Source organism: Onychomys torridus, chromosome 1 (assembly GCF_903995425.1).
Source record: "Onychomys torridus chromosome 1, mOncTor1.1, whole genome shotgun sequence".
NCBI lineage: Eukaryota > Metazoa > Chordata > Mammalia > Rodentia > Cricetidae > Onychomys > Onychomys torridus.
In genome coordinates, this window is record NC_050443.1 from 23,946,732 (window position 1) to 23,959,201 (window position 12,470).

A 12,470-nucleotide genomic window follows, 5' to 3' on the forward strand; every position below is an offset into this window, starting at 1 on the left:
ACATTAGCCCTTTTGAAACCCTCTAGTCCCCTCTGGCCTTGGTCCCGGCCCAGCAGGCACCAGGCTAACCAGAGCTAGGACCTCTTCAATGTAACCAGTTTGGCAACACAAACTGACACTATATAACGGCCCAGCACTCTAGAGACAAAAGCAAGGCCTCTATGAGTTCAGGGACACCCTGATCTACACAGAGTTTCTGACCAGCCAGGGATACAAAGTAAAACTCTGTCTTTATGAAAAAACAAAAAACAAACAAACAAAAATGGACGAAGTAGAGCACTGATGCTTTGGGGCCAAAGAGACCTTCTTGAGGAGGTGACATTAAAATGACAAAGGAGGGGGAGTGCAAAAGGGTGGGAGTGGAATGAGCCCAGTGGTTTTGAGGAACCGGAAGAAGACAGTGGAAGAGGATTGCGTGGGGGCAGGTTAGACAGGAAGGCAGGCTTGGAATTGAGTTCTGAGTGTCACCAACAGCTTGGTGGAGTCAAGCAAGGCATACTTAACCTATTCACGTTAGAGCTATGTGATGAGAACGTGGGGTCCACTAGACTCATTTCCTCCCGTGTGTTTTTGCCATTTTTCACTAGGAATTTTTGTTTGTTTGTTTGTTTGTTTTTTGTTTTTCAGGACAGGGTTTCTCTGTGTAGCTTTGCGCCTTTCCTGGATCTCACTTGGTAGACCAGAGACCAGGCTGGCGTCGAACTCACAAAGATCCGCCTGCCTCTGCCTCCCAAGTGCTGGGATTAAAGGCGTGCGCCACCACCGCCCGGCTCCACTAGGAAATTTTTACAAAGTTCTGTTGGCCTTTAATAAAAGGCGTGTCACCATCGCCGAAAATAGATAGCCATCATGATAGCAGGGGCATTTGAGGGCCCACAGTCCCACCATCCCGTTGCGTGTGCTTCAGTCGTGGACTGTCCCCCGAATCCGCGCCGGCTCAGCCTTCAGCATGGCGGCCAGAGAAGCTGGAAACTGGATCAGTCCCCAGACCACACGCAGAAAACTAGGTGACCCGCTTCCTATCCAGCGGTTCAACTCTACCGCTGCACATTTCTGGGGAACTTGGGCCCACTCCGGCTCCGCCCCCGCCTGCGTGCTAGGGCTCCGATTGGCCAAGTGACCCTCAAGAGGGCATAGCCAGGGAGTTGGAACCAGGAGACGTAGGCGGCGCGAGGATTGGCGGGCTGGAGCAGTGACCCTACGCAGACCGGCTGTGCGGGATACACTGGTCTCCGCCGGAGGTAAGCAGGCTACGGCACCGGAAGCGCTCCCCTCCCGCCCGCAGCCGCGGGTCGAGGTAGCCGCGGAGATCGACATCTGAGATTACACCGGAGCAGAAAGTGCGCTCTACTTGCTGACTTACGGAGGCTCCTTGGGAAGCGGTTGACAGCAGGGACTCCGGGACCACTGAGTCCCCGAGGTGTGCCTGAGCTGTGAGCTGGGGGAGGGTCCTCCACAGGGTTTCAGTCCGCACCTTGTCCCACGAGGTTCCGGTAGTCATTCATTATTTGGCCTGAGATGCCTTAAGGATGGGAGGAGCAGTTCTCAATAGCCTCTGATTTGAGACCCTGAAGAGTTTGAGTCAGCGACTCTACAGGAAGTTACTGAGGTGGGACCGAGCCCGGACTCTCCTAGGGAACACCTGAAGTACAGAAGCCCGGTCGCCAGGCCTCAGTAGCAGGAAAAAACGGCAGTTCCGAGGCACTCTGGAACGCGTGCACACGCCTAGAGGGAGCAGGCCTTGGAATTTGAACACAGCTGATATCAGATTCCACAGGGTTAGAGGCCGAGGAGGAGGAGCGAGCAGTGCTGGGGTCAAGATCCCTGCAGTTTGTGTAAACTGAAGTGCTTCACTTTTGCTGTGCGTTCTGCCCACGTCAGCTCTCAGAGCTGTGTAGTGGGGCCAGGCCAGTTGCCTGAGCACTGGGACCTGACCAACCCAGCCGCGCCAAGGAAGGAGGGGTTTAGCATTGTGGCCTGCGGGGTGGGATAGGCCACAAGGTGTGTAAGTGGTGAGAGATGACACGAAGATCGGGCAGTAGAAGACTACACACTCTGGAGTTTTAAGAACTTCTGATTCTAGGTGTGCTGGAGGGCGGGGGTTTTTTGTTTAATATGAAGAGGGCACGCCTTTCAGGAGTCATTATCTCCTTTTCATCATGTGAGTTCCCGGGATGGAATTCAGTCATTCTTGGCCACAAACACTTTTATCCTCTGAGCCATCTTGCCCAACTAGGTGTGTTTTTGTTTGTTTGTTTGTTTGGTTGGTTTGGTTTGGTTTTTTTGAGATAAAATCTCCCTATATAGCCCAGATTGACCTAGAACTCTCTATCTTCCTGCCTCATCTTCTCAGGTACTGGATTACAGGTATGTGTCCTAGGCCAAAGTTTCTCTTCCTTGCCTCAGAGCTTATTTGAAAGTTTGGCCACTAGCTGAGGTTCTGGGGTGGTGGCTGTGAAGGGACTTGGTGCTTTCTCCAGATGAGCATTTTGGGGGACTGAGATAGATCAAACATGCTATGTGCTCCAAGTTATACCTAGCTAGCAACAGGTGCTGAGAAAGTGGCGCCTAAGAGTTCATTTTACTTATTCTGTTCTCCTGGAGGAGGATTCCAGAAAGTTTCAGTGACTCACTATCCTTGTAATAACTCAGGAATGCTCACAATGGCCTGTGGGCTGGCAAGGTGACCCTTCCTGCCCCTGTGACCTGACCTCTTACAGGAGGGGGTTCCTTACTCCCTCCTCCTGAGTTACAGGCTCCAGACCTCTCTTATAGGCTGTACCACAGTGGGCAACAGGATATGATGATTTCCATCAAGACAGACATCGTTGCCAGTATCCATGTGTAAGGTGCCTTGTACATTTTGCATGTGTCAAGGGTCAACAAACCTTTTCTATAAGGGGCCAGAGAGTAAATATATTTTAGGTTGTGTTAGCTTGAATGTGATTGCATTTTGCTGAGGTTGCATTTAGGAAGACTGACAGTGGGCTAGATTAGGTCTGGATTTTTAGTTCCTGGTTGTGGATCATATTTCCTCCTTGGCTGTCTGTCACGTTTCTCAGTGATGGGCATTTCGGTTGCTTCTGCCTCTTGGCTTTAGTAAACACACAAAAATATTGATATTCCTTCCAGTCCCTTTGGAGATAGACCCATAGTGGGAAAAGTAGGTGTAAGGTAATTCTATTGTTAATTTTTTGAGGAACCTTCGGGTTGTTTTCCATAGTAGCTATGTCGGTTTTTTCTCAAGATTTATTTGTTTATTTTGAGTGTATCTATGTATGTGCACCACATACGTGCAGATCCCTTGGAATTAGAGTTCCATAAGGCTGTGAGCCACCTGGTATAGGTGTTGAAAACAACCTAGGTCCCTACAAGAACATCAGAACCCACTAAGCTCCAGCCCATAGCTATAACATTTTATATTTCCAGCAACCGTGCTTTTCCCACATTGGCACTTACTGTATTTTCTTTGATAAGAGCCTTCCAATGGGTATGAGATCTCCTGTTTTTATTTGTAGATGGGTTTCTTGAATAGTTTGGAATGTTGTGTGGTTTCTGCATAAGTGACAGTCAGTTGTATGTGCCATCCAAGGGCTACTCACCTCAGTCCATTAAGTGTTCGTTACTCCTGTTGGTCCATTTATCTGTCATGTGAGGAGAACCTATTTTTTTTTAAGGTTTATTTTTATTTTTATTCATGTGTCTGTGGGATTGAGTGCCACATGTGTGTAAATGCCTCAGAAGCCAGAAAAAGTTTATCAGGTGCCCTGGAGTTGGAGTTACAGGCAGTTGTAAGCCAGGCACCCAGTGTGGGTACTGGGATCCAAATTCTGTCCTCAGGAAGGAGCAGAACAGCAGAAAGTGCTCCAAACCACTGAGCCATCGTTCCAGCCTAAAACCCTGTTTCTTATTATATCCTCTACTCCTAAGTGTTTCAGTTGTCTTTGCTACCTGGAAGCCACTGCACCTTTGGCTCTACTGTCTCTGGGCCATTCTGGTCTCTCCACAAGAAGATGTTATCCACATTAGTCCCCAGCACAGTGCCTGGTGGCCATGGAGGTAGCATGCTGGCACATTAAGGGACACAGTTTGGGTTTGTCAGATTGTCCCTCAGCCAAGAACTGGTGATCAGTTAGCATAATGGCTTGGGGTTGTAAAGTTTGCTGCCAAGATCAGCACTAAAAATAGTTATTATATCAGGTGGTGTGGGCAGCACTTGTGTGTGTGTGTGTGTGTGTGTGTGTGTGTGTGTGTGTGTGTGTATTAAGGCCAAAGATTGATGTCTGGTGTCTTCCTCAATTGCTGACCACCTTGGTTTTTTAAAAATTTATTTAACTTTTAGTCATAGGTATACATATATGAGTGATATCTCAATTAGCATTTCTATTGCTGTGACAAAATATCATGACCAAAAAGCAAGTTTGGGAGGAAAGGGTTTATTTGCCTTACACTTAACAGCACTGTTCATCATTGAAGAAAGTCGGGACAGGAACTCAAACAGGGCAGGAACCTGGAGGCAGAAGCTGATGCAGAGACCATTGAGGGGTGCTGCTCACTAGCCTGCTCAACTGGCTTGCTCAGCTTGCTTTGTTATAGAACCCAGGACCACCAGTCCAGGGTTGACACCACCCATGATGGTCTGGACCATCCCACATCAATCACTAAGAAAATACCTTACAGTGGGATCTTATGGAGGCATTTTCTCAATTGTGATTCCCTCCTATCAGTTAATTCCAGCTTTTGTCAAGTTGACATAAGACTAGCCAGCACAGGTGGATATATGCAATTATGAATGCAGATGTCCACAGAATCCATAAGAAGGTACTGGATTCCTTGTAGCTGGAGTTAAGGAGGTTGGCAGCTGGGAACTGAACTTAGGTCCTCTGGAAAAGCAGTATGTGCCTCGATACCGTAACCTGGCACTCACAGATTCAGCAAGCCTCAAGGATCCTCTTTTCTCTACTCCCAGCTGTGGAATTACAGACACATCACCACTCCTGGCTTTTTACATGGGGCCTCAAGATCTACTCAGATCTTTATGCCGGTGGGAAATCTCCCCAGCCCCATGATAAGTCTTGATAAATGTTATGAAGGGGAAAACAAAACAAAAACAGGGTGGCATCTTACAGAAGGGATCAGTGAACTTTTCTACAATGGTTCAGATTGTCAGTATTTCAGGTTTTATGACCATATGATTCCTGTCACCACTTAACTCTACCATACCCTATACATGAATGTGCACAGGCATGTTACAATAAAACTTTATTTATAAAAGTGGGCTCTGGGCTACATTTGATCTCTGGCCAGTTTGCCATCACTGGGAGAAGCTTCCTGAGGTGAGGAACAAAGAATCTTTCTAAGCTGGTCATGGGCCAGGGCCAACATGGGATGGCCTGTTCCAGGTGAGGCAAGATGGCACCTTGCTGTTGTACAGTGGTGGAGCTGCATGCTGAGAAATCTGTTGTCTAAGAAAGAGGAAGCTCAAGGATGAAGACTAGATTTGGAGTTTGAGCCACTAGGTGCATGGTGTTTCTGATGATGGAGAAGAGCTAAGAGGAAAGGGCTCAGGAAACATTGGGTTCAGTGTTGAGTATAAGAAGCTAATTTGATGACTGGGTAGGTGAATGGCTATCCATACCTAGAGCTTAGTAGAGATGCTAGGCCTGGAAGCTTGACCCAGAAAGTGGCCACATCTGTGTATCCTTCAGTTTTAAGTATGCTGGGCTTAGAAGGGTGGGTATGAATATTAGGAGGTAGCTAGGGTATGCTGTGAGGCTACCGGTGTTTACTGCCTAGTACATCAACAGAGAACCCAAGTGGGCTTTGCACTCCACAGAGGAGGCTCTATCTTCTGAGCTGTATTCCCTCCAACTAACTACCAGAGTCTGTTTCCCTCCAGTAAGATGGGGGCAGAGGGTTTTCTAACCTGCTAGGGTGTGTGTGAGGACTAGATGAGGTGAAGCTGCCCTTGGCTGAGAGTTAGTACTCAGCACATGGCCCCTGAGATAGCAGTGTGGCCCCTGTTCAGCCACCCAGAACAATTAGATACCTTGGGCAGATGAGGGATCAAAGAGTCTGTGATCAGTTTGGATCCCAGACACTCATATTGTCCAACATACACTGTTCAGTGTGTGTACCCCCATTCTTCCAATCACAGACTGTCCTAAACAGCTGATGGGAGTTGGAGGCTCACCGTTCCAGTTTCCTTGTTCCTGATGCATACATGAGTTGTGCTCTACTTCCAAGGCTCCTAGGACCACTGAGTCTCTTACTTCTTGCATTAACTCCTCATGGCTGTCTTCCCACCACCAGCTGCCTCCTAAATGCCTCCCACAGGAGAATCCCTGTCACCCACCCCACCCCCCAACAATCTTCCACTCCTTATATCAAGTCAGCCTCTGGAGCGCAAAGTTTCTGTGCCTGGGAGGCTGGATAGGCTTGGGATAATAGATTTGTCTGGTTTGGTGTGTGAGTGAGCTGGTATAGTGGGTGGTGAGCAGTGTGGTTCTGACTTCATGGGCAAGCTGATGGCCTCCCTGTCTGCCTCCTACAGCCTCGCTACTGAGAAGATGGTGGACCATTTGGCAAACACAGAGATCAACAGCCAACGGATCGCAGCAGTGGAGAGCTGTTTTGGGGCATCAGGGCAGCCGCTGGCCCTGCCTGGCCGTGTGCTCCTGGGTGAGGGGGTACTGACCAAGGAGTGCCGAAAGAAGGCCAAGCCACGCATCTTCTTCCTCTTCAACGACATCCTGGTGTATGGCAGTATTGTGCTTAGCAAGCGCAAGTACTGCAGCCAGCATATTATTCCCCTGGAAGAGGTAACATTGGAGCCACTGCCAGAAACCCTGCAGGCCAAAAACCGCTGGATGATCAAGACAGCCAAGAAGTCCTTTGTGGTGTCGGCAGCCTCTACCACGGAGCGCCAGGAATGGATTAGCCACATTGAAGAGTGTGTGAGGAGGCAGCTGCTGGCCACAGGCCGCCAGCCCACCACTGAGCATGCAGCACCCTGGATTCCTGACAAGGCGACGGACATCTGCATGCGTTGCACACAGACACGCTTCTCAGCACTTACCCGGCGTCACCACTGCCGAAAATGCGGGTTTGTGGTCTGTGCTGAGTGTTCTAAGGAGCGTTTTCTGCTGCCATATCTCTCCCCCAAACCCCTTCGTGTCTGTAGCCTCTGCTACCGTGAGCTGACCACCCAAAAGCAAAGGGAGGAGGACAAAGAGAGGTACAGGGACTCTCCAGGGCAGCCAACCCACCTAGGCGGTGCTGTCTGTGGTGCATCCAGTGGTGATGATGATGACTCCAATGAGGACAGAGACGGCAGTGGAGATGGTGACTGGCCTAGCCAGGTGGAATTCTATGATTCAGGTGTCTCCTGGTCAGCCTTCCACAGTTGACCCTCAGAGTGTCTGCATCAAACCAGTCCACTGCCCACGTCCCCAAGAGTGCAGGTCTTGAACTGTCTGATTTTGCTGGGACCCAAGCCCATGGTAGTGGGCATATGATAGGTAGCTGTTCTGGAGTCATTACTAGTGCCTTTCTGCTAGACAGCAGCATCCTAGGCCTTCTGCTGCTTCTGGTCAGATAATTGCCTTTCCGTTTCACAAGGCCCAGGACATATAGTCTTTGGTGACCAGGCTACTACAGCCCTTGGGGTTAGACCAGGCCGGTGTCCCAAGCATTAAAAGACAGGGTGGAAGAGGACAAAGGGCCCACTCCACTCTGGAGCTTGAGCTTCAGACCGCATCCCACCTCCACCCCTTAACAGGCACAGCCCATGCCAGCACAGAAAGCCTGCACATCCACCACCATGCAGATATCACTACCTGTCCACTGATGGAGTCCTTGCCAAGCTAGACCCCAGATGCACTGTATGTGCCTTTGGGGCCCAGGTGAGCTGCAGCCTGAGCTCCCCTAACCCAGAGCAACCCATCAAGGTCTCTGCCCTGTCACCACCCTCCAAATGTCTGGGGCCTGTCCTGTCCCCATCTCTGTCTGCAGTCAGCAGAAGCAATGTTTTTCCTTAGGACTCTGGATTTCAAGGACAGAAACCCTATCCAGACTGACTTACCAATTAAAAAAAAAAAAACCTCTTTTGATTGCTAAGTCTAAGAGTACCCTAGCTTCAGACACTACTCAATCAGTGGTAGAAGCCATGGGTAGGGACAGCCATCACTGATACTGCCACACTGGGCATTCCTGGAAATGCCTCCCACCCAGTGAGACATTCATGCCATACTATGGCTGGCTCCCCAAGAACAAAGCCCCATTCTGCTGCTTTGATAGCCAGCCTGCCTGCCTTCCTTCTTTCCTTTTCCTTTGAGACAGAGACTTGTTACAAAGGGCTGATACAAATTTGAGATCCTCTGGCCTCAGCCTCCCCAGTGCTGAGATTGCAGGCATATACCACTATACCCAGCTTATTGGTGTGGGCTGTCTAAATGGGTGGTAAAGGAAAATAGGTGTTTGTCTGGCTTAGCCTGATCCTTCTGGGGTAAAAAGGCTCATGTGTAGTCTCCTGCTCAGCCCCTGCAGATGGTGTCTGTGATTTGGGGAGCAAGCCGCTAGCTTTGCATGTAGACTAGAAAGTTTCAGGGCCCTTCAGAAGCCTTCTTTAAAACTGGTGGCAGTCCATGCCTATAATCCCAAGATTGTGAGTCTGAAGCCAGCCCTAGCTACATAAAAACCCTGTCTTGAGAAACCATGCTTTCTGCATGTATTTATCAGTCTTTGCCCAGTACCTGGCAGTCCTTGAATGGAGTCCCTGTGTATAGAGTGGGGTCACTGTCAGGTGCATGTGCTAAAAAAAACTTCCCTCCGACTCTAGTATAGTGAACCCCTATTATCAGGGATCTCCATCCCCCCAATATAATGTTGTCTTCCATGTCTATGTTCTGGTTCTGTAGGTTGGGTCCAGATCCCAAAATCTACAGTTGACAGACATTTGGTCGGTCACCCTCTAAAGAGTGCTAGAGGGGTAGAATATGGAGCACCCAGGAGCTGCCTGTGACCCTTCCTGTATTGGCGGTAACAGGCTGGGGAGGATTGGAGATGTATTTGTTTGCAGCCCCTTTCACTTTGTGGCCTCTGTCAGCACACAGACTAGTTCAGCCTGCTTCTCCTGTTTGGACACAGGACCAGGTGTGTTCCTAGGTGAGGAGTGGCTTCCTGAACCTAGATCTGGCATCTTTTCAGAAGTCCAGACCAGGCAGCCCCATCCCTTCTACCTATGACTGGTGACTCACAAACCTCACTCCCTTGGAACCTTCCTTTCCTGGAAACCTTCAGGGTATAAAAGGCAGCAGCAGTTCCTGTGGACAGAAGGAACTGCCTGAGGCTGAGCCTGGGTCTAGCCCCTGTCCTTATCGCCTGACAAAATGAGCATGGTGCAGGAATCTGGGTGGCTGGGGCAGGCTGTGGAGGGCCATGTGGCACTGCGAAGTAGAGACAGGAGCTGACTCATCCCTAAGCCCCAAGATGTTGGAGACCACAAGGACCTAAAGTGGTCAACAACCTTGGGAAGGTGTTCATTTATTCAGTTACTGAGTTACAGAGACTTGCTGTGTTCCCTGCCAAATGCTGGGGACACCACTGTGAATAAGATGGACTTAGTTCTCAGTTTTGAGAGAGGAGACTACATTCTAGCAGGTGGGCTGAGGCTGGTACTAGGTGCATAGAGGCACACCCTGGGTAAAGAGAATGAGCCATGCCAGTGGAGAAATAACCCTCCAGGAATTGGTAATGACTTGTGTCAAGGCCCTGAAGAGGAAGGGCTCTGTGTGTCCTGGAGAAACATGATGGGGGTCAAGGCCAAATGACATATAGACACCCCCCCCCCAACCACAGAGGCTTCTACAGGCAGCAGTCTGTTCTCTGTTCTGATGACTTTGCTCTGACTTGTCAGCAGATGGTTGGGAGGTAGACAGGCATGGGGACTGTGTGCACAGAAGCTAGCTTGGGATTTCCAAGGGGGGGATCTAAGAAAAGTCCATCTTCTGCTCTTTCTGTCTATGGTGGTAGGCAGGAAGCTTCCATGGCCTCCCTTCTGTCCCTGACTCTTTTCTACTGAGATACTGAGGGGAACTCCCAGGAGCCAAATGACTGTGGGACCCTTGTGTGAGACCAAATGATACCCAGTATCCCCCTACTGCTGAAGCTTTCTTTAGAGGGGAACAGACTGTAGGAATGAAAGCCTTGAAATAAAATGTGTAAGAAAACAAAATGGGGGCTGGAGAGATGGCTCAGAGGTTAAGAGCACTGGCTGTTCTTCCAAAGGTCCTGAGTTCAATTCCCAGCAACTACATGGTGGCTGAAAACCATCTGTAATGAGATCTGGTGCCCTCTTTGGGCCTGCAGGGATACATGCAGGCAAAACACTGTATACATAATAAATAAATAATTTTTTTTAAAAAAGAAAACAAAATGATGAGAATGTTTAGAAGAGGAAACCTGTGCCCTAATGTAATAGTGCAGTCACTATAGAAGGAGTTATGCAGGCCCCCAGCAAACAAAACATCTGGGTAATCAGCATACACTTGGGTACCACTTGAGTACCTAGCAATATTTACAACAGCCATTATGGCACTAACCTAGGTGTCTATCAGCACATAAACAGATAAAGAAAATGTAACATACACTGGAGATTTATTCAGACTCCAAGGAGAAGGAAATTGTGTCATTTGTAGAGAAATAGATGGAACCAGAGATGGCCATGTTAAACCAAACAAGCCAGACTCGAAGATCACATGCTTTCTCTCATAGGCAGAGTCTAATATTTTTAAAAAGATGTATAAGGGTACAATTTAAGAAGAGGGAGGGGACCAGTGAGGGAGCAAGAGAAAGAAATGGGGTAAATATGATCAAAGTGTTACAAAAATAGTCTATCATGTGGCCATAGAATGGAGCCGGAGAAGGGAAGGAACTGTGTGGGAGATTGTCCTCAGTCCCTTGCTGAGGCAGCATGGTCAGCCAGACTGGGATCAAGGCTTGTAGGCATGTTATTCAGGCTGTTCTCAAAGAGGGGCCTGCCTGAGGAACAGGTACAGCCCCCTCTGTTGCCCATCATTCTCAGTTGGGGCTTTCCAGCCAAGGTGCTGAGGGCTAAGTCAAGGCTATACTGCTGACCTTTGGGCCACCACCCCACCCAGGGACTCAGGAGTTCTTAGGATGGACTTCAGTACCTCAGTTCTTTGTCTTGTTTACTCAGTACTGAACTGAAGGCCAACAGGATCTGAGAGCTATGTCTGATGGGTTGGGGCCAGGCTTCACACTCTTGCCCATGGCTCTGTTCACAAGGCTTGGCAAGGACTCAGGAACCCACTGTCCTGCCAGCAAAGTCTTCCTGAAATGTCCTCCCAGCTGTATGAATACTGTCTCTGCCAGGAGCATGTGATTCTCCAGCAGCATTGGGTCCTTGGGAGGGGGTCTACCTTGCCCCAGCTGGAAATGAAGAGACAAGGGAGCTCTAAGACCAGGACCCTGCATTGACAGCATGGAAACTTGCACCTCAGCATTGCCTGAACCAACTGCAGAGTCCAGCCTGATGGAGTGTTGAGGTGGGAGGTAATGTTGCAGCTGTGACCCAGTACATCAGGGGCAGATGACAGACTGCTCTTGCAGTTCAGTGGGGTTCAATTTTCACACAGAATTCAGATACCAGGAAAGGCTGTGCAAGAGCCATCGTTAGGGATCCTAGCCTGTGCATTTGTCCATGGGACTTCCAAGTGCCACATTTTCTCAAAGGAGAGAGCCACTTACATATAACTAGTGACATCCAAGTGTGGTCTGCCAAGCTGAGGAGGAAGGCAGGGGATTCTAGGACCCCAGGAATGGTGTCCCTGTGTTGATGAGGGTAAATGCTGGTGCCTACTTACTAAGGTCTGTCTGTATTTGATGCAGAGACAAAGGCAAGTCACACAAAGCCTTCTTGAGGCTCAAAGAGGATTGCCTTAGTAGAGCTTCCTAGAAAAGGTGACATTTGTGGGCACCTCAAAATGAGGTGCCTCAGCAGGCTTTATCTTGGTATCCGTGAGGACTAGAATACTGGTTCTTACTTGTTTTGTTACATTTTCTTTTTTTTTTTTTTTTTTAATTTTTAATAAAGAAAAAAAAAAAAAAAGGTGGCCAGTCATAGTGGCTCATACCTTTAATCCCAGGACTTGGGAAGCAGAAGCAGGTGGATCTATGAGTTCAAGGCCAGCTATAGAGCAAGTTCCAAGACAGTCAGTCAGGGTTACTCAGAGAAACCCTGTGTACTGGGTGGTTTTGTGTGTCAACTTGACACACAAACTAGAGTCATTAGAGAGGAAGAAGCCTCAGTTGAAGAAATACCTCCAGCTATAAGGCATTTTCTCATTTAGTGATTGATGGGGGAGGGCCCAGCCTGTGGTGGGTGGTACTATCCCTGGGCTGCTGGTCCTGGGTTCTATAAGAAAGTGGGCTGAGCAAGCCAAGGAAAG

The 12,470-nt window shown here is 49.0% G+C and overlaps 1 protein-coding gene across 4 annotated transcripts; it reads left to right on the top strand.

Moving 5' to 3' along the window:
* The first annotated feature begins 1,179 nt into the window (after positions 1-1,179).
* Positions 1,180-8,340, top strand: Plekhf1 (pleckstrin homology and FYVE domain containing 1). Of its 4 annotated transcripts, XM_036194914.1 has the most exons (3): positions 1,274-1,420; positions 2,354-2,367; positions 6,554-8,340. In XM_036194914.1, exon 3 carries the CDS (start codon positions 6,570-6,572, stop codon positions 7,407-7,409), a length of 840 nt encoding a protein of 279 aa, XP_036050807.1. In that variant the 5' UTR covers positions 1,274-1,420; positions 2,354-2,367; positions 6,554-6,569; the 3' UTR covers positions 7,410-8,340. The 4 variants fall into 4 exon arrangements, with proteins under 4 accessions (XP_036050797.1, XP_036050807.1, XP_036050789.1 ...); XM_036194904.1 differs by lacking the exons at positions 1,274-1,420; positions 2,354-2,367 and adding an exon at positions 1,180-1,241; XM_036194896.1 differs by lacking the exon at positions 2,354-2,367.
* The last annotated feature ends 4,130 nt before the right edge of the window (positions 8,341-12,470 follow it).